This window comes from Copadichromis virginalis, linkage group LG17 (assembly GCF_057382275.1).
Source record: "Copadichromis virginalis isolate Kocher_CV1m ecotype Utaka linkage group LG17, C_Virginalis_male_GT1.1, whole genome shotgun sequence".
Taxonomy (NCBI): Eukaryota; Metazoa; Chordata; class Actinopteri; order Cichliformes; family Cichlidae; genus Copadichromis; species Copadichromis virginalis.
Window position 1 is genome coordinate 14,601,936 of NC_140634.1, and position 27,071 is coordinate 14,629,006.

The 27,071-nt window shown below is 42.9% G+C and overlaps 1 protein-coding gene and 1 long non-coding RNA gene across 2 annotated transcripts in view; both read left to right on the top strand.

Annotated features, from left to right (window-relative positions):
• LOC146689115 (uncharacterized) overlaps positions 1-27,071 on the top strand; it is a 370,205-nt gene that overhangs the window by 108,547 nt on the left and 234,587 nt on the right. The gene's annotated exons all lie outside the window — the stretch shown is intronic.
• LOC146689121 (uncharacterized) lies at positions 6,544-25,528 on the top strand. The gene is made up of 21 exons (XM_085437477.1): positions 6,544-6,560; positions 6,858-7,214; positions 8,363-8,566; positions 9,757-9,830; positions 11,087-11,168; positions 13,759-13,827; positions 15,084-15,277; positions 15,836-15,952; positions 16,250-16,351; positions 17,188-17,304; positions 17,602-17,703; positions 18,540-18,656; positions 18,954-19,055; positions 19,670-19,771; positions 19,892-20,008; positions 20,306-20,407; positions 21,244-21,360; positions 21,658-21,759; positions 22,066-22,413; positions 25,078-25,129; positions 25,358-25,528. Exons 1-21 carry the CDS (start codon positions 6,544-6,546, stop codon positions 25,524-25,526), a joined length of 2,763 nt encoding a protein of 920 aa, XP_085293603.1. The 3' UTR covers positions 25,527-25,528.

The following is a 27,071-nucleotide window of genomic DNA, read 5'->3' on the forward strand; positions in this document are numbered from 1 at the left end:
AGTTGGATATGGTTATTGTCCGTGAGAGGGGGGCAGAGAGTTCAGGAGCCTCACAGCCTGTGGATACAGGCTGTTGGCCAGTCTGGATGTTCTGGCCTGTATAGACCTGTACCTTCTCCCTGAGGGCAGCAGATGGAAAAGGTGGCGCGCAGGGTGATGTTGGTCCCGCAGGATACTGTGCACCCTCCTCAGACAGCGAGTGGGGAAGATATTACTGATCTCTGGCAGACTTGTTCCAATAATTCTGCCAGCTTCCTTCACCACCCGCTGGAGTGCTTGCTGATCGGCCTTGGTGCAGCTGGGGAACCACACTAGAAATCCATACGTCAGAACGCTGCTGATGGCACAGTTGTAGAAGTTCAACATCAGAGATCTGGGAATGTGTGCGCTCCGCAGTCTCCTCAGGTAGTAGAGGCGCTGTTGGGCCTTCCGTACAACTGAGGTGATATGGTTGCCCCAGGACAGGTCCTCGGTCACAGTTACCCCCAAGAATTTAAAACTGCTCACCCTCTCCACCGCCTCACTGCCAATGAAGAGAGGCAGATGGTTGTTATGACCCCTCTTCCGGAAATCTACAATGATCTCCTTGGTCTTTTTGGTGTTTAAGACCAAGTTATTGTCGTGGCACCATGACTCTAGTTGTTGCACCTCTGTCCTATAGTTTGTCTCATCATTGTTGGAAATAAGTCCGAGCACTGTAGTGTCATCTGCAAACTTAACAATGAGATTGGACGCGCAGGAGGAAATACAGTCATGGGTGAAGAGAGTGTATAGCAGAGGGCTCAGAACACACCCCTGAGGGGCACCGGTGTTGACCACAAGGGTGGAAGAGGTGTTCTTACCCACTCTGACACTCTGTCTACGGTTAGTGAGGAAGTCCACAATCCAGTTGCACAGAGAGGAGTTAAGTCCCAGTTGGTGGAGTTTGGGACGTAGTTTGTATGGCCGGATGGTATTAAAAGCCGAGCTGTAGTCTACAAAGAGGAGCCGTGCATAGGTGTTCCTGTGTTCCAAGTGCTTCAGTAATGTGTGCAGCACTGTGGCGATCGCATCCTCGGTTGACCGGTTCTCCCTGTATGCAAACTGGTGCGAGTCCAGGGATGGTGGAAAAGCAGCTCTGATGTGTTTAATGACCAGTCTCTCCAGGCATTTGGCGGGAATGGGGGTGAGTGCCACAGGTCTGAAATCGTTCAGACATGTGACATTTGACTGTTTTGGGATGGGAACGATGGTTGCTGCTTTGAAACAGGATGGTACCAGTGAACAGGACAACGAGGTGTTATATATAGAGGTGAAGACGTCCGCCAGGTCCGCAGCACAGTCTTTTAGCACCCGGCCCAGCACTCCATCCGGCCCGGCCGCCTTCCTGGTGTTAATGCTCCGGAACACACGCCTCAGCTCATGAGTGCTCAGGACCGGAGCAGGGTCGGTTGAGGGGAGAGGGGACAGGACAGGGTCAGTGTTCTCCCTGTCAAAACGGGCATAAAAGAGATTTAGATCCTCAGCCAGAGTAGAACTGTCGGCTGAGGGTGATGGTGTTCTTCTTTTGTAGTCCGTGATAGCCCTGATGCCCTCCCAGACCTGCCTTGGGTTTGTGTTGTTCTCAAACCTGGCCTCGATACGCCTCCTGTGCTGCTGCTTGGCAGTCTTGATGCCTCTTCTCAGGTTGGCCCTGGCAGCACTGTATGCCTCCTGGTCCCCGGATTTGAAAGCGTTGTTCCTTGTTCGAATAAGTTGTTGAACTCCGTGTGTCATCCAGGGTGGATTATTAGGGAACACACGGAATCGTTTCCAAGTTGTTACATTGTCCACACAGAAACAGATGTAGTCCAAGCTACTAGTTGTTTCGCCGTCATTGTGGATGTTGGGTATCGAAGAATCCATAGGTCCCTCATCCTATTCATGTAGCCCCTTCCGCCAGGGTTACTTGCATAGTAGCATTCCAACAACGCCCTGTTTTCGTCTCTTGCCCACCGATGCCTTCTTGTTCCAGTAGCCCACTTTTCGTCAGGGTGCCCTGGTTCCTCAACACCTGACGCGGACCTTGTTGATCCGGGCGACGTCCGAGCCGGCATGCCTTCATATTTATCTGTCTCGCTCACGCTCCCAGGACCCTGACACACAGTAGTGTTTCAGATGTTTCATCTAAGACATGGAAACAGAAAGGAGTAAAGAAATAGTAAAGAGAAGCATATATTAAAAAATAACTCGGCTGTGGGGTGTAGGTGACATACCAGGGCATTAGCTAAAGAATTACTGCAATGGCCAAACCCTTAATTAAGTGATTCAGAAACAACCTGCGTTATTTCTGTGATAGTCCATAATAGAACAAAAAGAAGTTCTACGTAAGTCAGGTGTGTGTAACACATGATTGTACTTGATAAATAAGATGCTTTATGTTTGATTTGAATAGGCGTGCTATTATTATGTTACAAAGAGAGCGTGGCAATGACATCCGTTTAACAACAGCAGGTGTGGTAAATTCAGAGTAGCACAACACTGTGACAGAGTTACAGCGTCAGTTGTGCTTCATGATGGTTTTTGAAAACATTTGAGATGGTAGATCATGAAGTTTAGATGATTCCTTGGCTGTTTGAAGCGTGTAAGAGCAAAATGTACAAAGCATAGAAGCATAAACCAGAAAATCAATGTTTGAGCTAAAAGACATTTCAGTACAGTAGCTGAGTAAAAGTAAAGTTACTCCACTGTTTGTCACGGTCTGCAGAGACAGGCCGTGCAGTGGTGTGTGTGATGGACCCAGGTGCATACACAAGTGAGTAGACGGGAGTGGACTTAACAGAAAGCGAGCCTTTATTATGGCTGAAGACAAAGTGCACAAACAAAGCAGGGATGGCGTGACTAGACTATAACTAAACTGGGAAAACTAATACTGCGACAAACTAAGAAAACTCAGACTATGATGATCACTGCAAGGACTGACCGTGAAAACATGGAGGTGAGAACACAGACGACGCGACACAGACTACATGAAACACAGAGACTAAATACACAAGAGGGATGATCAGGGGAAGTGGCCACACATGGGAACACAGCTGACACAGATAAACATAACAAGACATGGCAGGAGTAAACAACACTGACGGGAGACTGTCAAAGTAAAACAGGAAGTACACAGAGGTGCAAACAGGAGGAGAGAGAGAGCACGGGCATAGTGGGCTGGGGAAACATGGAATGAAACACGAGGGGAGATGAGGGCTCACAGATACATAGAGGGGCACACAGGGGATAAGAGTCACAAGGGGAAGTCAAATAAGGAACAACATAACAGGACAACTCAGGAAACATGACCTAAATAAGGAACGAAATACAAAAACACAAGGAACTGAGAATACTGGGCCCGCATGGCCCAGGACCATGACACTGTTCAAGTATTGATCTTGATCGGGTAAGGCAGCTGCCACACCTGCAGCAGGTTTTACACCATTGATCACAAAGCCGTCAGTTTCTCAACAAACCAGATCTACAGGAAAGAATGAAGCACTGTTTTTTTCAGATATATTAATTTTGAGATTAAAAACACAACATTTGTTAGCAAATTAATAGTTCTTTTTGGACTTCTTTCTTTTGTTTTATCTTGACCTCTGTAGGATCTCTAAGTTTGTGTCCCTCACTTAGACAAACAAACATGAAGCTACATTATGACAAAAACTGTATGATTTCGCTGAATGCATTATTAGCCTCACAAATATGAAGCCTAAAATATTGCAGTCGCTCTCTAGTGGCTTACTACAGTACAGGTAATGTGAGGTACTTGATGTTATGTTTATGTTACTTCAGTTACTTTATGAGAGCATCTGGTCCTCACAGTGTGTGCTGATAAAATTCTGGTCCTTAGACAAATGTAGTTGATAACCCCTGATCTATTTAGACACCATTTATGATTAGTAGTATATGTAGAGGACAATACTTGATGTAAAGCATTTAGGCTTGATCTTCATCAGTTGTAGAAAAGTTATTCCAGGGTTGTTTCATAACATTTGGTCCTGATTTTATTCGGAAGTGTCAACTGTTATAAACAAATGGAATTGTCTGAACAAAAAGTCAATTATGGTTTCAAAGTCAAAATTAAAGATGATGGCTTAATGACACAAGACGCAAGGTCATTCTCATTTGTTAAAAACTTAATAATGTAAAAAAGAATTCCTGTGTTTTTTGTGATGCACGAATACTTGTTATTGAATTGAAGAGGAAAGGTGTGGTAAGGTGCTGTGACATAATGATTTGACAAAAGAAGAGTTTTTACAGCATGAATGGTCATGCTGTAAAAATGTGAACACATGCAATTGTGAGGTCACCTGTTCAGTATATAAAGTGCAGTGCTGCTCCTCAGCTTTAGTATCACAGTCCAGGCAAACTAATCTGCAGAACTGACCTGTTCATCACAATGAAGCTGCTGTTTTCTCTGTTTCTCCTCTGGGCACTCTCCACCACAGGTAACTACACTCATTTCACCTGCAGGTAGAAGAGAGTCTAATTTAAAGCTTTAAATATTTTATTTAAATCTTACATTGTAATTTTTTCCCCCAAAGTTAGTGAGTAGAATTGACTCAACTGTAACCTGCTGTAACCCAATATGAACTTTCAGAACATCTCATATTTGCTATATATTTAAATTGTGATGATCAGTTTTGTGTTTCTCTCCTGATTGCAGCTGGAGCCCTCCAGTGCCAAACCTGCACAAATTCAGCATGTTCAAGCACAGCACTACTTACATGCTCCTCATCGGAAACAATGTGTGTTACAGCTACCATTCTAGGTAATGTTTTCTTCATATCATATTTCATATTTTCACCAAATTACAACTGCTGAGAAGCTATTTGTGTTCCATCAACATTGACAAACCGCACTTTGAATTTGTAGCTACTTCATCTGGAACTCCGGTCACACAAATCTACAAGGCATGTGCATCTTCCTCCCTGTGTCCAGCCGTAACCTCTCAGACATTTTCAGTCGACCTGGGTTTTCAAAGTGCTCTGGCTTCTGCTCAATGCTGCAACACAGATAACTGCAACTCAGCAACTCTACCAAGTAAGTTAAATACTACGTTGCTCATCGAAGACAAAAGAATAATATAAAGAAATAAAAACAATAATCTGATGTTGTAAGAGTCTCTGTTCTGAAATGAAATGTCCTCCTTTTGTGTTTCAGATCCTGCTTCTCAGTCAAATAATGGTGGAGTATGCAACTTTTGTGACCCTTCCACTGGTCAGTGCTCCTCCACATTACAGTGTCAGGGAGTGGAGAACCAATGCTTCCAATCAACCAGTGAGTCTTTATGTTGTATCAGTTGTGTCATCGGTTTTCAATCAAAGATGATTTCAAATTCTTTTGTGATACATCTGACATATAAAAGAGCGGAAACTTTTACCCTAATTTATACTAAATGTTATCCTTGGGTGTGAAAGTTACTGTGATAAGATTTTAAATTTCAAGCCTGGAAGTCAGACAAACATAAAGTTTTTAAAAAGCTGTTAAGTTGTTTTTTTTGCATGAAATATATTAAGCTTCCTGGAAAGTAGCCAATTTAAAACATATCCTGAAATTCTTCTCTTTGGTCTGTAGTCAAAAGCGGCACCAGCACGTTTCCAGGTTACGGCTGCGCATCTGCAAACCTGTGTGCAGCTGCTTTAAGCCTGGGTTCTCTACCTTTCATGCAGAGCGTTGGTACAGTATCAGGTGTTGCCTGTTCTGCAGCACCAACTACAACTGCTGCCCCAACTACAACCATCCCCCCAACTACAACTACAACCACTGCCACAACTACAACCACCACCCCAACTACAACCACCACCCCAACTACACTTACAACCACTGCCAAAACTACAACCACCACCCCAACTACAACTACCGCCACAACTACAAATGTCATATTTGCTATATATTTAAATTGTGATGATCAGTTTTGTGTTTCTCTCCTGATTGCAGCTGGAGCCCTCCAGTGCCAAACCTGCACAAATTCAGCATGTTCAAGCACAGCACTACTTACATGCTCCTCATCGGAAACAATGTGTGTTACAGCTACCATTCTAGGTAATGTTTTCTTCATATCATATTTCATATTTTCACCAAATTACAACTGCTGAGAAGCTATTTGTGTTCCATCAACATTGACAAACCGCACTTTGAATTTGTAGCTACTTCATCTGGAACTCCGGTCACACAAATCTACAAGGCATGTGCATCTTCCTCCCTGTGTCCAGCCGTAACCTCTCAGACATTTTCAGTCGACCTGGGTTTTCAAAGTGCTCTGGCTTCTGCTCAATGCTGCAACACAGATAACTGCAACTCAGCAACTCTACCAAGTAAGTTAAATACTACGTTGCTCATCGAAGACAAAAGAATAATATAAAGAAATAAAAACAATAATCTGATGTTGTAAGAGTCTCTGTTCTGAAATGAAATGTCCTCCTTTTGTGTTTCAGATCCTGCTTCTCAGTCAAATAATGGTGGAGTATGCAACTTTTGTGACCCTTCCACTGGTCAGTGCTCCTCCACATTACAGTGTCAGGGAGTGGAGAACCAATGCTTCCAATCAACCAGTGAGTCTTTATGTTGTATCAGTTGTGTCATCGGTTTTCAATCAAAGATGATTTCAAATTCTTTTGTGATACATCTGACATATAAAAGAGCAGAAACTTTTACCCTAATTTATACTAAATGTTGTCCTTGGGTGTGAAAGTTACTGTGATAAGATTTTAAATTTCAAGCCTGGAAGTCAGACAAACACATAAACGTTTTAAAAAGCTGTTAAGTTGTTTTTTGCATGAAATATATTAAGCTTCCTGGAAAGTAGCCAATTTAAAACATATCCTGAAATTCTTCTTTTTGATCTGCAGTCAAAAGCGGCACCAGCACGTTTCCAGGTTACGGCTGCGCATCGGCAAACCTGTGTGCAGCTGCTTTAAGCCTGGGTTCTCTACCTTTCATGCAGAGCGTTGGTACAGTATCAGGTGTTGCCTGTTCTGCAGCACCAACTACAACTGCTGCCCCAACTACAACCATCCCCCCAACTACAACTACAACCACTGCCACAACTACAACCACCACCCCAACTACAACCACCACCCCAACTACAACTACCGCCACAACTACAACCACCACCCCAGGTACAACTACAACCACCACCCCAACTACACTTACAACCACTGCCAAAACTACAATCACCACCCCAACTACAACCACCACCCCAACTACAACTACCGCCACAACTACAAATGTCATATTTGCTATATATTTAAATTGTGATGATCAGTTTTGTGTTTCTCTCCTGATTGCAGCTGGAGCCCTCCAGTGCCAAACCTGCACAAATTCAGCATGTTCAAGCACAGCACTACTCACATGCTCCTCATCGGAAACAATGTGTGTTACAGCTACCATTCTAGGTAATGTTTTCTTCATATCATATTTCATATTTTCACCAAATTACAACTGCTGAGAAGCTATTTGTGTTCCATCAACATTGACAAACCGCACTTTGAATTTGTAGCTACTTCATCTGGAACTCCGGTCACACAAATCTACAAGGCATGTGCATCTTCCTCCCTGTGTCCAGCCGTAACCTCTCAGACATTTTCAGTCGACCTGGGTTTTCAAAGTGCTCTGGCTTCTGCTCAATGCTGCAACACAGATAACTGCAACTCAGCAACTCTACCAAGTAAGTTAAATACTACGTTGCTCATCGAAGACAAAAGAATAATATAAAGAAATAAAAACAATAATCTGATGTTGTAAGAGTCTCTGTTCTGAAATGAAATGTCCTCCTTTTGTGTTTCAGATCCTGCTTCTCAGTCAAATAATGGTGGAGTATGCAACTTTTGTGACCCTTCCACTGGTCAGTGCTCCTCCACATTACAGTGTCAGGGAGTGGAGAACCAATGCTTCCAATCAACCAGTGAGTCTTTATGTTGTATCAGTTGTGTCATCGGTTTTCAATCAAAGATGATTTCAAATTCTTTTGTGATACATCTGACATATAAAAGAGCGGAAACTTTTACCCTAATTTATACTAAATGTTATCCTTGGGTGTGAAAGTTACTGTGATAAGATTTTAAATTTCAAGCCTGGAAGTCAGACAAACATAAAGTTTTTAAAAAGCTGTTAAGTTGTTTTTTTTGCATGAAATATATTAAGCTTCCTGGAAAGTAGCCAATTTAAAACATATCCTGAAATTCTTCTCTTTGGTCTGTAGTCAAAAGCGGCACCAGCACGTTTCCAGGTTACGGCTGCGCATCTGCAAACCTGTGTGCAGCTGCTTTAAGCCTGGGTTCTCTACCTTTCATGCAGAGCGTTGGTACAGTATCAGGTGTTGCCTGTTCTGCAGCACCAACTACAACTGCTGCCCCAACTACAACCATCCCCCCAACTACAACTACAACCACTGCCACAACTACAACCACCACCCCAACTACAACCACCACCCCAACTACAACTACCGCCACAACTACAACCACCACCCCAGGTACAACTACAACCACCACCCCAACTACACTTACAACCACTGCCAAAACTACAACCACCACCCCAACTACAACTACCGCCACAACTACAAATGTCATATTTGCTATATATTTAAATTGTGATGATCAGTTTTGTGTTTCTCTCCTGATTGCAGCTGGAGCCCTCCAGTGCCAAACCTGCACAAATTCAGCATGTTCAAGCACAGCACTACTTACATGCTCCTCATCGGAAACAATGTGTGTTACAGCTACCATTCTAGGTAATGTTTTCTTCATATCATATTTCATATTTTCACCAAATTACAACTGCTGAGAAGCTATTTGTGTTCCATCAACATTGACAAACCGCACTTTGAATTTGTAGCTACTTCATCTGGAACTCCGGTCACACAAATCTACAAGGCATGTGCATCTTCCTCCCTGTGTCCAGCCGTAACCTCTCAGACATTTTCAGTCGACCTGGGTTTTCAAAGTGCTCTGGCTTCTGCTCAATGCTGCAACACAGATAACTGCAACTCAGCAACTCTACCAAGTAAGTTAAATACTACGTTGCTCATCGAAGACAAAAGAATAATATAAAGAAATAAAAACAATAATCTGATGTTGTAAGAGTCTCTGTTCTGAAAGGAAATGTCCTCCTTTTGTGTTTCAGATCCTGCTTCTCAGTCAAATAATGGTGGAGTATGCAACTTTTGTGACCCTTCCACTGGTCAGTGCTCCTCCACATTACAGTGTCAGGGAGTGGAGAACCAATGCTTCCAATCAACCAGTGAGTCTTTATGTTGTATCAGTTGTGTCATCGGTTTTCAATCAAAGATGATTTCAAATTCTTTTGTGATACATCTGACATATAAAAGAGCAGAAACTTTTACCCTAATTTATACTAAATGTTGTCCTTGGGTGTGAAAGTTACTGTGATAAGATTTTAAATTTCAAGCCTGGAAGTCAGACAAACACATAAACGTTTTAAAAAGCTGTTAAGTTGTTTTTTGCATGAAATATATTAAGCTTCCTGGAAAGTAGCCAATTTAAAACATATCCTGAAATTCTTCTTTTTGATCTGTAGTCAAAAGCGGCACCAGCACGTTTCCAGGTTACGGCTGCGCATCGGCAAACCTGTGTGCAGCTGCTTTAAGCCTGGGTTCTCTACCTTTCATGCAGAGCGTTGGTACAGTATCAGGTGTTGCCTGTTCTGCAGCACCAACTACAACTGCTGCCCCAACTACAACCATCCCCCCAACTACAACTACAACCACTGCCACAACTACAACCACCACCCCAACTACAACCACCACCCCAACTACAACTACCGCCACAACTACAACCACCACCCCAGGTACAACTACAACCACCACCCCAACTACACTTACAACCACTGCCAAAACTACAATCACCACCCCAACTACAACCACCACCCCAACTACAACTACCGCCACAACTACAAATGTCATATTTGCTATATATTTAAATTGTGATGATCAGTTTTGTGTTTCTCTCCTGATTGCAGCTGGAGCCCTCCAGTGCCAAACCTGCACAAATTCAGCATGTTCAAGCACAGCACTACTTACATGCTCCTCATCGGAAACAATGTGTGTTACAGCTACCATTCTAGGTAATGTTTTCTTCATATCATATTTCATATTTTCACCAAATTACAACTGCTGAGAAGCTATTTGTGTTCCATCAACATTGACAAACCGCACTTTGAATTTGTAGCTACTTCATCTGGAACTCCGGTCACACAAATCTACAAGGCATGTGCATCTTCCTCCCTGTGTCCAGCCGTAACCTCTCAGACATTTTCAGTCGACCTGGGTTTTCAAAGTGCTCTGGCTTCTGCTCAATGCTGCAACACAGATAACTGCAACTCAGCAACTCTACCAAGTAAGTTAAATACTACGTTGCTCATCGAAGACAAAAGAATAATATAAAGAAATAAAAACAATAATCTGATGTTGTAAGAGTCTCTGTTCTGAAATGAAATGTCCTCCTTTTGTGTTTCAGATCCTGCTTCTCAGTCAAATAATGGTGGAGTATGCAACTTTTGTGACCCTTCCACTGGTCAGTGCTCCTCCACATTACAGTGTCAGGGAGTGGAGAACCAATGCTTCCAATCAACCAGTGAGTCTTTATGTTGTATCAGTTGTGTCATCGGTTTTAGATCAAAGATGATTTCAAATTCTTTTGTGATACATCTGACATATAAAAGAGCAGAAACTTTTACCCTAATTTATACTAAATGTTGTCCTTGGGTGTGAAAGTTACTGTGATAAGATTTTAAATTTCAAGCCTGGAAGTCAGACAAACACATAAACGTTTTAAAAAGCTGTTAAGTTGTTTTTTGCATGAAATATATTAAGCTTCCTGGAAAGTAGCCAATTTAAAACATATCCTGAAATTCTTCTTTTTGATCTGCAGTCAAAAGCGGCACCAGCACGTATCCAGGTTACGGCTGCGCATCTGCAAACCTGTGTGCAGCTGCTTTAAGCCTGGGTTCTCTACCTTTCATGCAGAGCGTTGGTACAGTATCAGGTGTTGCCTGTTCTGCAGCACCAACTACAACTGCTGCCCCAACTACAACCATCCCCCCAACTACAACTATAACCACTGCCACAACTACAACCACCACCCCAACTACAACTACCGCCACAACTACAACCACCACCCCAGGTACAACTACAACCACCACCCCAACTACACTTACAACCACTGCCAAAACTACAATCACCACCCCAACTACAACCACCACCCCAACTACAACTACCGCCACAACTACAAATGTCATATTTGCTATATATTTAAATTGTGATGATCAGTTTTGTGTTTCTCTCCTGATTGCAGCTGGAGCCCTCCAGTGCCAAACCTGCACAAATTCAGCATGTTCAAGCACAGCACTACTTACATGCTCCTCATCGGAAACAATGTGTGTTACAGCTACCATTCTAGGTAATGTTTTCTTCATATCATATTTCATATTTTCACCAAATTACAACTGCTGAGAAGCTATTTGTGTTCCATCAACATTGACAAACCGCACTTTGAATTTGTAGCTACTTCATCTGGAACTCCGGTCACACAAATCTACAAGGCATGTGCATCTTCCTCCCTGTGTCCAGCCGTAACCTCTCAGACATTTTCAGTCGACCTGGGTTTTCAAAGTGCTCTGGCTTCTGCTCAATGCTGCAACACAGATAACTGCAACTCAGCAACTCTACCAAGTAAGTTAAATACTACGTTGCTCATCGAAGACAAAAGAATAATATAAAGAAATAAAAACAATAATCTGATGTTGTAAGAGTCTCTGTTCTGAAATGAAATGTCCTCCTTTTGTGTTTCAGATCCTGCTTCTCAGTCAAATAATGGTGGAGTATGCAACTTTTGTGACCCTTCCACTGGTCAGTGCGCCTCCACATTACAGTGTCAGGGAGTGGAGAACCAATGCTTCCAATCAACCAGTGAGTCTTTATGTTGTATCAGTTGTGTCATCGGTTTTCAATCAAAGATGATTTCAAATTCTTTTGTGATACATCTGACATATAAAAGAGCAGAAACTTTTACCCTAATTTATACTAAATGTTATCCTTGGGTGTGAAAGTTACTGTGATAAGATTTTAAATTTCAAGCCTGGAAGTCAGACAAACACATAAACGTTTTAAAAAGCTGTTAAGTTGTTTTTTGCATGAAATATATTAAGCTTCCTGGAAAGTAGCCAATTTAAAACATATCCTGAAATTCTTCTTTTTGATCTGTAGTCAAAAGCGGCACCAGCACGTTTCCAGGTTACGGCTGCGCATCGGCAAACCTGTGTGCAGCTGCTTTAAGCCTGGGTTCTCTACCTTTCATGCAGAGCGTTGGTACAGTATCAGGTGTTGCCTGTTCTGCAGCACCAACTACAACTGCTGCCCCAACTACAACCATCCCCCCAACTACAACTACAACCACTGCCACAACTACAACCACCACCCCAACTACAACCACCACCCCAACTACAACTACCGCCACAACTACAACCACCACCCCAGGTACAACTACAACCACCACCCCAACTACACTTACAACCACTGCCAAAACTACAATCACCACCCCAACTACAACCACCACCCCAACTACAACTACCGCCACAACTACAAATGTCATATTTGCTATATATTTAAATTGTGATGATCAGTTTTGTGTTTCTCTCCTGATTGCAGCTGGAGCCCTCCAGTGCCAAACCTGCACAAATTCAGCATGTTCAAGCACAGCACTACTTACATGCTCCTCATTGGAAACAATGTGTGTTACAGCTACCATTCTAGGTAATGTTTTCTTCATATCATATTTCATATTTTCACCAAATTACAACTGCTGAGAAGCTATTTGTGTTCCATCAACATTGACAAACCGCACTTTGAATTTGTAGCTACTTCATCTGGAACTCCGGTCACACAAATCTACAAGGCATGTGCATCTTCCTCCCTGTGTCCAGCCGTAACCTCTCAGACATTTTCAGTCGACCTGGGTTTTCAAAGTGCTCTGGCTTCTGCTCAATGCTGCAACACAGATAACTGCAACTCAGCAACTCTACCAAGTAAGTTAAATACTACGTTGCTCATCGAAGACAAAAGAATAATATAAAGAAATAAAAACAATAATCTGATGTTGTAAGAGTCTCTGTTCTGAAATGAAATGTCCTCCTTTTGTGTTTCAGATCCTGCTTCTCAGTCAAATAATGGTGGAGTATGCAACTTTTGTGACCCTTCCACTGGTCAGTGCTCCTCCACATTACAGTGTCAGGGAGTGGAGAACCAATGCTTCCAATCAACCAGTGAGTCTTTATGTTGTATCAGTTGTGTCATCGGTTTTAGATCAAAGATGATTTCAAATTCTTTTGTGATACATCTGACATATAAAAGAGCAGAAACTTTTACCCTAATTTATACTAAATGTTGTCCTTGGGTGTGAAAGTTACTGTGATAAGATTTTAAATTTCAAGCCTGGAAGTCAGACAAACACATAAACGTTTTAAAAAGCTGTTAAGTTGTTTTTTGCATGAAATATATTAAGCTTCCTGGAAAGTAGCCAATTTAAAACATATCCTGAAATTCTTCTTTTTGATCTGCAGTCAAAAGCGGCACCAGCACGTATCCAGGTTACGGCTGCGCATCTGCAAACCTGTGTGCAGCTGCTTTAAGCCTGGGTTCTCTACCTTTCATGCAGAGCGTTGGTACAGTATCAGGTGTTGCCTGTTCTGCAGCACCAACTACAACTGCTGCCCCAACTACAACCATCCCCCCAACTACAACTATAACCACTGCCACAACTACAACCACCACCCCAACTACAACTACCGCCACAACTACAACCACCACCCCAGGTACAACTACAACCACCACCCCAACTACACTTACAACCACTGCCAAAACTACAATCACCACCCCAACTACAACCACCACCCCAACTACAACTACCGCCACAACTACAAATGTCATATTTGCTATATATTTAAATTGTGATGATCAGTTTTGTGTTTCTCTCCTGATTGCAGCTGGAGCCCTCCAGTGCCAAACCTGCACAAATTCAGCATGTTCAAGCACAGCACTACTTACATGCTCCTCATTGGAAACAATGTGTGTTACAGCTACCATTCTAGGTAATGTTTTCTTCATATCATATTTCATATTTTCACCAAATTACAACTGCTGAGAAGCTATTTGTGTTCCATCAACATTGACAAACCGCACTTTGAATTTGTAGCTACTTCATCTGGAACTCCGGTCACACAAATCTACAAGGCATGTGCATCTTCCTCCCTGTGTCCAGCCGTAACCTCTCAGACATTTTCAGTCGACCTGGGTTTTCAAAGTGCTCTGGCTTCTGCTCAATGCTGCAACACAGATAACTGCAACTCAGCAACTCTACCAAGTAAGTTAAATACTACGTTGCTCATCGAAGACAAAAGAATAATATAAAGAAATAAAAACAATAATCTGATGTTGTAAGAGTCTCTGTTCTGAAATGAAATGTCCTCCTTTTGTGTTTCAGATCCTGCTTCTCAGTCAAATAATGGTGGAGTATGCAACTTTTGTGACCCTTCCACTGGTCAGTGCTCCTCCACATTACAGTGTCAGGGAGTGGAGAACCAATGCTTCCAATCAACCAGTGAGTCTTTATGTTGTATCAGTTGTGTCATCGGTTTTAGATCAAAGATGATTTCAAATTCTTTTGTGATACATCTGACATATAAAAGAGCAGAAACTTTTACCCTAATTTATACTAAATGTTGTCCTTGGGTGTGAAAGTTACTGTGATAAGATTTTAAATTTCAAGCCTGGAAGTCAGACAAACACATAAACGTTTTAAAAAGCTGTTAAGTTGTTTTTTGCATGAAATATATTAAGCTTCCTGGAAAGTAGCCAATTTAAAACATATCCTGAAATTCTTCTTTTTGATCTGCAGTCAAAAGCGGCACCAGCACGTATCCAGGTTACGGCTGCGCATCTGCAAACCTGTGTGCAGCTGCTTTAAGCCTGGGTTCTCTACCTTTCATGCAGAGCGTTGGTACAGTATCAGGTGTTGCCTGTTCTGCAGCACCAACTACAACTGCTGCCCCAACTACAACCATCCCCCCAACTACAACTATAACCACTGCCACAACTACAACCACCACCCCAACTACAACTACCGCCACAACTACAACCACCACCCCAGGTACAACTACAACCACCACCCCAACTACACTTACAACCACTGCCAAAACTACAATCACCACCCCAACTACAACCACCACCCCAACTACAACTACCGCCACAACTACAAATGTCATATTTGCTATATATTTAAATTGTGATGATCAGTTTTGTGTTTCTCTCCTGATTGCAGCTGGAGCCCTCCAGTGCCAAACCTGCACAAATTCAGCATGTTCAAGCACAGCACTACTCACATGCTCCTCATCGGAAACAATGTGTGTTACAGCTACCATTCTAGGTAATGTTTTCTTCATATCATATTTCATATTTTCACCAAATTACAACTGCTGAGAAGCTATTTGTGTTCCATCAACATTGACAAACCGCACTTTGAATTTGTAGCTACTTCATCTGGAACTCCGGTCACACAAATCTACAAGGCATGTGCATCTTCCTCCCTGTGTCCAGCCGTAACCTCTCAGACATTTTCAGTCGACCTGGGTTTTCAAAGTGCTCTGGCTTCTGCTCAATGCTGCAACACAGATAACTGCAACTCAGCAACTCTACCAAGTAAGTTAAATACTACGTTGCTCATCGAAGACAAAAGAATAATATAAAGAAATAAAAACAATAATCTGATGTTGTAAGAGTCTCTGTTCTGAAATGAAATGTCCTCCTTTTGTGTTTCAGATCCTGCTTCTCAGTCAAATAATGGTGGAGTATGCAACTTTTGTGACCCTTCCACTGGTCAGTGCTCCTCCACATTACAGTGTCAGGGAGTGGAGAACCAATGCTTCCAATCAACCAGTGAGTCTTTATGTTGTATCAGTTGTGTCATCGGTTTTAGATCAAAGATGATTTCAAATTCTTTTGTGATACATCTGACATATAAAAGAGCGGAAACTTTTACCCTAATTTATACTAAATGTTGTCCTTGGGTGTGAAAGTTACTGTGATAAGATTTTAAATTTCAAGCCTGGAAGTCAGACAAACATAAAGTTTTTAAAAAGCTGTTAAGTTGTTTTTTTTGCATGAAATATATTAAGCTTCCTGGAAAGTAGCCAATTTAAAACATATCCTGAAATTCTTCTCTTTGGTCTGTAGTCAAAAGCGGCACCAGCACGTTTCCAGGTTACGGCTGCGCATCTGCAAACCTGTGTGCAGCTGCTTTAAGCCTGGGTTCTCTACCTTTCATGCAGAGCGTTGGTACAGTATCAGGTGTTGCCTGTTCTGCAGCACCAACTACAACTGCTGCCCCAACTACAACCATCCCCCCAACTACAACTACAACCACTGCCACAACTACAACCACCACCCCAACTACAACCACCACCCCAACTACAACTACCGCCACAACTACAACCACCACCCCAGGTACAACTACAACCACCACCCCAACTACACTTACAACCACTGCCAAAACTACAATCACCACCCCAACTACAACCACCACTCCAACTACAACTACCGCCACAACTACAAATGTCATATTTGCTATATATTTAAATTGTGATGATCAGTTTTGTGTTTCTCTCCTGATTGCAGCTGGAGCCCTCCAGTGCCAAACCTGCACAAATTCAGCATGTTCAAGCACAGCACTACTTACATGCTCCTCATCGGAAACAATGTGTGTTACAGCTACCATTCTAGGTAATGTTTTCTTCATATCATATTTCATATTTTCACCAAATTACAACTGCTGAGAAGCTATTTGTGTTCCATCAACATTGACAAACCGCACTTTGAATTTGTAGCTACTTCATCTGGAACTCCGGTCACACAAATCTACAAGGCATGTGCATCTTCCTCCCTGTGTCCAGCCGTAACCTCTCAGACATTTTCAGTCGACCTGGGTTTTCAAAGTGCTCTGGCTTCTGCTCAATGCTGCAACACAGATAACTGCAACTCAGCAACTCTACCAAGTAAGTTAAATACTACGTTGCTCATCGAAGACAAAAGAATAATATAAAGAAATAAAAACAATAATCTGATGTTGTAAGAGTCTCTGTTCTGAAATGAAATGTCCTCCTTTTGTGTTTCAGATCCTGCTTCTCAGTCAAATAATGGTGGAGTATGCAACTTTTGTGACCCTTCCACTGGTCAGTGCTCCTCCACATTACAGTGTCAGGGAGTGGAGAACCAATGCTTCCAATCAACCAGTGAGTCTTTATGTTGTATCAGTTGTGTCATCGGTTTTCAATCAAAGATGATTTCAAATTCTTTTGTGATACATCTGACATATAAAAGAGCAGAAACTTTTACCCTAATTTATACTAAATGTTGTCCTTGGGTGTGAAAGTTACTGTGATAAGATTTTAAATTTCAAGCCTGGAAGTCAGACAAACACATAAACTTTTTAAAAAGCTGTTAAGTTGTTTTTTGCATGAAATATATTAAGCTTCCTGGAAAGTAGCCAATTTAAAACATATCCTGAAATTCTTCTCTTTGGTCTGTAGTCAAAAGCGGCACCAGCACGTTTCCAGGTTACGGCTGCGCATCTGCAAACCTGTGTGCAGCTGCTTTAAGCCTGGGTTCTCTACCTTTCATGCAGAGCGTTGGTACAGTATCAGGTGTTGCCTGTTCTGCAGCACCAACTACAACTGCTGCCCCAACTACAACCATCCCCCCAACTACAACTACAACCACTGCCACAACTACAACCACCACCCCAACTACAACCACCACCCCAACTACAACTACCGCCACAACTACAACCACCACCCCAGGTACAACTACAACCACCACCCCAACTACACTTACAACCACTGCCAAAACTACAATCACCACCCCAACTACAACCACCACCCCAACTACAACTACCGCCACAACTACAAATGTCATATTTGCTATATATTTAAATTGTGATGATCAGTTTTGTGTTTCTCTCCTGATTGCAGCTGGAGCCCTCCAGTGCCAAACCTGCACAAATTCAGCATGTTCAAGCACAGCACTACTTACATGCTCCTCATCGGAAACAATGTGTGTTACAGCTACCATTCTAGGTAATGTTTTCTTCATATCATATTTCATATTTTCACCAAATTACAACTGCTGAGAAGCTATTTGTGTTCCATCAACATTGACAAACCGCACTTTGAATTTGTAGCTACTTCATCTGGAACTCCGGTCACACAAATCTACAAGGCATGTGCATCTTCCTCCCTGTGTCCAGCCGTAACCTCTCAGACATTTTCAGTCGACCTGGGTTTTCAAAGTGCTCTGGCTTCTGCTCAATGCTGCAACACAGATAACTGCAACTCAGCAACTCTACCAAGTAAGTTAAATACTACGTTGCTCATCGAAGACAAAAGAATAATATAAAGAAATAAAAACAATAATCTGATGTTGTAAGAGTCTCTGTTCTGAAATGAAATGGCCTTCTTTTCTGTTTCAGATCCTGCTTCTCAGTCAAATAATGGTGGAGTATGCAACTTTTGTGACCCTTCCACTGGTCAGTGCTCCTCCACATTACAGTGTCAGGGAGTGGAGAACCAATGCTTCCAATCAACCAGTGAGTCTTTATGTTGTATCAGTTGTGTCATCGGTTTTCTATCAAAGATGATTTCAAATTCTTTTGTGATACATCTGACATATAAAAGAGCGGAAACTTTTACCCTAATTTATACTAAATGTTATCCTTGGGTGTGAAAGTTACTGTGATAAGATTTTAAATTTCAAGCCTGGAAGTCAGACAAACATAAAGTTTTTAAAAAGCTGTTAAGTTGTTTTTTTTGCATGAAATATATTAAGCTTCCTGGAAAGTAGCCAATTTAAAACATATCCTGAAATTCTTCTCTTTGGTCTGTAGTCAAAAGCGGCACCAGCACGTTTCCAGGTTACGGCTGCGCATCTGCAAACCTGTGTGCAGCTGCTTTAAGCCTGGGTTCTCTACCTTTCATGCAGAGCGTTGGTACAGTATCAGGTGTTGCCTGTTCTGCAGCACCAACTACAACTGCTGCCCCAACTACAACCATCCCCCCAACTACAACTACAACCACTGCCACAACTACAACCACCACCCCAACTACAACCACCACCCCAACTACAACTACCGCCACAACTACAACCACCACCCCAGGTACAACTACAACCACCACCCCAACTACACTTACAACCACTGCCAAAACTACAATCACCACCCCAACTACAACCACCACCCCAACTACAACTACCGCCACAACTACAAATGTCATATTTGCTATATATTTAAATTGTGATGATCAGTTTTGTGTTTCTCTCCTGATTGCAGCTGGAGCCCTCCAGTGCCAAACCTGCACAAATTCAGCATGTTCAAGCACAGCACTACTTACATGCTCCTCATCGGAAACAATGTGTGTTACAGCTACCATTCTAGGTAATGTTTTCTTCATATCATATTTCATATTTTCACCAAATTACAACTGCTGAGAAGCTATTTGTGTTCCATCAACATTGACAAACCGCACTTTGAATTTGTAGCTACTTCATCTGGAACTCCGGTCCCACAAATCTACAAGGCATGTGCATCTTCCTCCCTGTGTCCAGCCGTAACCTCTCAGACATTTTCAGTCGACCTGGGTTTTCAAAGTGCTCTGGCTTCTGCTCAATGCTGCAACACAGATAACTGCAACTCAGCAACTCTACCAAGTAAGTTAAATACTACGTTGCTCATTGATGACAAAAGAATAATATAAAGAAATAAAAACAATAATCTGATGTTGTAAGAGTCTCTGTTCTGAAATGAAATGTCCTCCTTTTGTGTTTCAGATCCTGCTTCTCAGTCAAATAATGGTGGAGTATGCAACTTTTGTGACCCTTCCACTGGTCAGTGCTCCTCCACATTACAGTGTCAGGGAGTGGAGAACCAATGCTTCCAATCAACCAGTGAGTCTTTATGTTGTATCAGTTGTGTCATCGGTTTTCAATCAAAGATGATTTCAAATTCTTTTGTGATACATCTGACATATAAAAGAGCAGAAACTTTTACCCTAATTTATACTAAATGTTGTCCTTGGGTGTGAAAGTTACTGTAATAAGATTTTAAATTTCAAGCCTGGAAGTCAGACAAACACATAAACGTTTTAAAAAGCTGTTAAGTTGTTTTTTGCATGAAATATATTAAGCTTCCTGGAAAGTAGCCAATTTAAAACATATCCTGAAATTCTTCTTTTTGATCTGTAGTCAAAAGCGGCACCAGCACGTTTCCAGGTTACGGCTGCGCATCGGCAAACCTGTGTGCAGCTGCTTTAAGCCTGGGTTCTCTACCTTTCATGCAGAGCGTTGGTACAGTATCAGGTGTTGCCTGTTCTGCAGCACCAACTACAACTGCTGCCCCAACTACAACCATCCCCCCAACTACAACTACAACCACTGCCACAACTACAACCACCACCCCAACTACAACCACCACCCCAACTACAACTACCGCCACAACTACAACCACCACCCCAGGTACAACTACAACCACCACCCCAACTACACTTACAACCACTGCCAAAACTACAATCACCACCCCAACTACAACCACCACCCCAACTACAACTACCGCCACAACTACAAATGTCATATTTGCTATATATTTAAATTGTGATGATCAGTTTTGTGTTTCTCTCCTGATTGCAGCTGGAGCCCTCCAGTGCCAAACCTGCACAAATTCAGCATGTTCAAGCACAGCACTACTTACATGCTCCTCATCGGAAACAATGTGTGTTACAGCTACCATTCTAGGTAATGTTTTCTTCATATCATATTTCATATTTTCACCAAATTACAACTGCTGAGAAGCTATTTGTGTTCCATCAACATTGACAAACCGCACTTTGAATTTGTAGCTACTTCATCTGGAACTCCGGTCACACAAATCTACAAGGCATGTGCATCTTCCTCCCTGTGTCCAGCCGTAACCTCTCAGACATTTTCAGTCGACCTGGGTTTTCAAAGTGCTCTGGCTTCTGCTCAATGCTGCAACACAGATAACTGCAACTCAGCAACTCTACCAAGTAAGTTAAATACTACGTTGCTCATCGAAGACAAAAGAATAATATAAAGAAATAAAAACAATAATCTGATGTTGTAAGAGTCTCTGTTCTGAAATGAAATGTCCTCCTTTTGTGTTTCAGATCCTGCTTCTCAGTCAAATAATGGTGGAGTATGCAACTTTTGTGACCCTTCCACTGGTCAGTGCTCCTCCACATTACAGTGTCAGGGAGTGGAGAACCAATGCTTCCAATCAACCAGTGAGTCTTTATGTTGTATCAGTTGTGTCATCGGTTTTAGATCAAAGATGATTTCAAATTCTTTTGTGATACATCTGACATATAAAAGAGCGGAAACTTTTACCCTAATTTATACTAAATGTTATCCTTGGGTGTGAAAGTTACTGTGATAAGATTTTAAATTTCAAGCCTGGAAGTCAGACAAACATAAAGTTTTTAAAAAGCTGTTAAGTTGTTTTTTTTGCATGAAATATATTAAGCTTCCTGGAAAGTAGCCAATTTAAAACATATCCTGAAATTCTTCTCTTTGGTCTGTAGTCAAAAGCGGCACCAGCACGTTTCCAGGTTACGGCTGCGCATCTGCAAACCTGTGTGCAGCTGCTTTAAGCCTGGGTTCTCTACCTTTCATGCAGAGCGTTGGTACAGTATCAGGTGTTGCCTGTTCTGCAGCACCAACTACAACTGCTGCCCCAACTACAACCATCCCCCCAACTACAACTACAACCACTGCCACAACTACAACCACCACCCCAACTACAACCACCACCCCAACTACAACTACAACCACCGCCCCAACTACAACTACAACCACCACCCCAGCTACAACTACAACCACCACCCCAACTACAACTACCGCCACAACTACAACCACCACCCCAACTACAGCCACCACCCCAACTACAACTACAACCACCACCCCAACTACAACTACAATCACCGCCCCAGCTACAACTACAACCACCACCCCAACTACAACAGCATCTACCACCCCAACTACAACTACTGCCCCAACTACAACCACCACCCCAACTACAACAAAAACGACGACCCCAGCTACAACTACAACCACCACCCCAACTACAACTTCAACCACTGCCCCAACTACAAGTACCGCCACAACTACAACCACCACCCCAACTACAACTGCAACGACCACCCCAACTACAACTAAAACCACTGCCACAACAACAACCTCCACCCCAACTACAACCACCACCCCAACTACAACTACAACCACCGCGACAACTACAACCACCACCCCAACTACAACTACAACCACCACCCCAACTACAAGTACCGCCACGACTATAACCTCCACCCCAACTACAACTACAATCACCGCCCCAGTTACAACTACAACCACTACCCCAACTACAACTACCGCCACAACTACAACCAGCACCCCAACTACAACAACAACCACCACTCCAACTACAACTACAACCACTACCCCAGCTACAACTACAACCTCCACCCAAGCTACAACTACAACCACCCCCCCAACTACAACTACAACCACCACCCCATCTACGACTACAACCACCGCTATACCTACAACCACCACCCCAACTACAACTACAACCACCGCCCCAACTACAACTACAACCATCACCCCAACTTCAAGTATCGCCACAACCACCACCACCACCCCAACTACAACTACAATCACCGCCCCAGCTACAACTACAACAACCACCCCAACTACAACTACCGCCACAACTACAACCACCACCCCAACTACAACAACAACCACCAGCCCAGCTACAACTACAACCACCACCACAGCTACAACTACAACCACCATCCCATCTACAACTAAAACCACCGCTACAACTACAACCACCACCCCAACTACAACTACTGCCCCAACTACAATCACCGCCCCAGTTACAACTACAACCACTACCCCAACTACAACTACCGCCACAACTACAACCAGCACCCCAACTACAACAACAACCACCACCCCATCTACGACTACAACCACCGCTATACCTACAACCACCACCCCAACTACAACTACAACCACCGCCCCAACTACAACTACAACCACCATCCCAACTACAAGTACCGCCACAACTACAACCACCACCCCAACTACAACTACAACCACCACCCCAACTACAACTACAACCACCACCCCAGCTACAACTACAACCACAACCCCAACTACAACTACAACCACCGCCCCAACTACATCCACAACCACCATCCCAACTACAAGTACCGCCACAACTACAACCACCACCCCAACTACAACTACAACCACCACCCCAACTACAACTACAACCACCGCCCCAACTACAACTACAACTACCGCCACAACTACAACCACCACCCCAACTACAAGTACCGCCGCAACTACAACCATCACCCCAACTACAACTACAACCACCACCCCAACTACAACAAAAACCACCACCCCAGCTACAACTACAACTACTACCCCAACTACAACAACAACCACTACCCCAACTACAACTACAACTACCGCCACAACTACAACTACAACCACCGCCCCAACTACAACTACAACCACCATCCCAACTACAACCACCGCTACAACTACAACCACCACCCCAACTACAACTAAAACCACTACCCCAACTACAACTACAACCTCCACCCCAACTACAAATACAACCACCACCCTAACTACAAGTACCTCCACAACTACAACCACCACCCCAACTACAACTACCGCCACAACTACAACCACCACCCCAACTACAACAACAACCACCAGCCCAGCTACAACTACAACCACCACCACAGCTACAACTACAACCACCATCCCATCTACAACTAAAACCACCGCTACAACTACAACCACCACCCCAACTACAACTACTGCCCCAACGACAATCACCGCCCCAGTTATAACTACAACCACTACCCCAACTACAACTACCGCCACAACTACAACCAGCACCCCAACTACAACAACAACCACCACCCCAACTACAACTACAACCACCACCCCATCTACGACTACAACCACCGCTATACCTTCAACCACCACCCCAACTACATCCACAACCACCATCCCAACTACAAGTACCGCCACAACTACAACCACCACCCCAACTACAACTACAACCACCACCCCAACTACAACTACAACCACCGCCCCAACTACAACTACAATTACCGCCACAACTACAACCACCACCCCAACTACAAGTACCGCCGCAACTACAACCACCACCCCAACAACAAGTACCGCCACAACTACAACCACCACCCCAGCTACAACTACAACCACCACCCCAACTACAACTACAACAACTGCCACAAGTACAACCTCCACCCCAACAACAACTACAACCATCACCCCAACTACAACTACAACCACCACCCCAACTACAACAAAAACCACCACCCCAGCTACAACTACAACTACTACCCCAACTACAACAACAACCACTACCCCAACTACAACTACAACTACCGCCACAACTACAACTACAACCACCATCCCAACTACAACTACAACCACCATCCCAACTACAACCACCGCTACAACTACAACCACCACCCCAACTACAACTAAAACCACTACCCCAACTACAACTACAACCTCCACCCCAACTACAACTACAACCACCACCCTTACTACAAGTACCTCCACAACTACAACCACCACCCCAACTACAACTACCGCCAAAACTACAACCACCACCCCAACTACAACTACAACAACTACCCCAGCTACAACAACAACAACCACCCCAGCTACAACTACAACCACCACCCCAACTACAACTACAACCACCACCCCAGCTACAACTACAACCACCACCCCAACTACAACTACAACCACCACCCCAACTACAAGTACCGCCACAACTACAACCACCACCCCAACTACAAGTACCGCTACAACTACAACCACTATCCCAACTACAACTACAACCACCGCTACAACTACAACTACCGCCACAACTAAAACTACAGCCACCACCCCAACTACAACTACAACCACCGCCACAACTACAACCACCACCCCATCTACAACTACAACCACCGCCCCAACTACAACTACAACCACTGCCAAAACTACAACCTCCACCCCAACTACAACTACAACCACCACCCCAACTACAAGTACCGCCACAACTACAACCACCACCCCAACTACAACTACAATCACCGCCCCAGCTACAAGTATAACCACCACCCCAACTACAACTACCGCCACAACTAAAACCACCACCCCAACTATAAGTACCGCCACAACTACAACCACCACCCCAACTACAAGTACCGCCACAACTATAAGCTCTGCAGCTACAACTGCTACATCAACTGCAACAACTGCCTCTACAACCAAAAGTGATGCTTGTTCTATCAGACTGGGAATGTTCCATCTGCTGCTTGGACTCCTTCTCTTTACCTTTCATTAAAGTCCCGAATAACAAAAAAACAAACAAAAGAACATATGATGTTTTAACAAGACTCAAAAACCTTTTGGATATTCACCTTGTGTTTACAAACCACTGTTAAAGTATAGTCAATGAAAAAAGGTGATAGAGTCTTGTTGAAGCTGACTTGGAATAAGTATGTAAGACTTCTTTGTATGTTGTCATGATGGACAATTATGTCCATTATGTCCAAAATAATATAATAATATAATAATTATTTATAATGGATGATACAACTGAATCCTTATAACAACAACAAAGCATGCTTTGGAAATAGAAGAAAGAAGGAGAATTTCTATTTCTTATTTATTCATTTGTTTTGCTTTGTGCTTTTTATTTTCTGCATTTCTCTCTGTATATTACTAGTGATCAATGGTGAATCTGCAAGGGTGGCATGTGCCCACCTAAAATTAATCTCTTGCCATCCTTAGTGGAACCCAAGTTTTGCATATGACAGTGTTGTTTATTAAAATAAGCTAGCATTAACACTTTGAGCCTAGCTACAGTTAACATTGACAGAGTGAGCAATACAGTAAGTTTGCACCTCCTCTTGTCAGACCTGCAGGGTTTAAGCTTGTGGTGTTCTCCTCTGTCTTATGGCAGACAAACTATTTTTTTGCACTGGCACAAATAATTTGTGTGGCATCTTACTGTGACACCTGATTGTTGTCTAATTTTTGTTTTAGTAGTTTTAAATAGAGGTACAAAAAAACAAAAAGATGCCTGCATCTTTTGGTAAATAGTTGTATAGAACTTTATTGTTTACAAAATGTGGGTGTAGGTCTTTAGAATTTAGGAAATTTCTGTAGATCTGCCCCTGCTGATGATAAAGATACAATAAAGCCCTTGTCCTATATCCTTCTGTGTTTCACTGTTAAACTGGGAACATTTCTGACATATGCTGGTATAGATTAATTTGGTGGTGTTGAGGCTGCTGCTTACAATCCTTTGTGTAGTTTTCACAACCGCTGGCAGAGTCATCTTCTTTGCCATAGAGCAGATTCCATGCCAGTGATGCAGGAGCACAGGGAACTCTCTACCACACATCTGTAAAATAGTTTTAGTACTGAATTTCCAAGTCCAGTGTTCCTTCACTTCCTGAGAAAGTAGAGTTTGCCTGTGCACCTTGTTAACCACAAAGAAAAGGTTGTTGTTCCAGATCAGGTCCTCAGAGGGATGTTCAACAAGATAATTAAAACTGAACACCTTTTCAGCTGCTCCTCAATGTGTAGGGGTGGAAGGGAGTTTCTGCCCTTCATGAAACGCTGAGACTGGTATCCCTGCACCATCTTTTCAGCCTTTGTACCTCCTGCCTGTATTCAGATTCATCATTCCGCCCCATCTATCACACACTTAATATCTTAAATGTAAAAGTTAATTACAGTACAATTAGAAAAAACCCGAACAACCATGTGAAACGGATACGGTTGAACAGTCCGATTATTCCTCAAATTCCAGTATTGAATAAAAGCTGTATGCCGAGAGTGAATGAGACTAGACATCGATTCACTGATTTACACTACTAGG

Excerpts from the sequence above, each read along its gene's own strand:
- LOC146689121 (XM_085437477.1), top strand. Across the intron at positions 17,305-17,601 it reads CCAATGCTTCCAATCAACCA|TCAAAAGCGGCACCAGCACG; the intron begins GTGAGTCTTTAT and ends TTTGGTCTGTAG. Across the intron at positions 18,657-18,953 it reads CCAATGCTTCCAATCAACCA|TCAAAAGCGGCACCAGCACG; the intron begins GTGAGTCTTTAT and ends TTTGGTCTGTAG.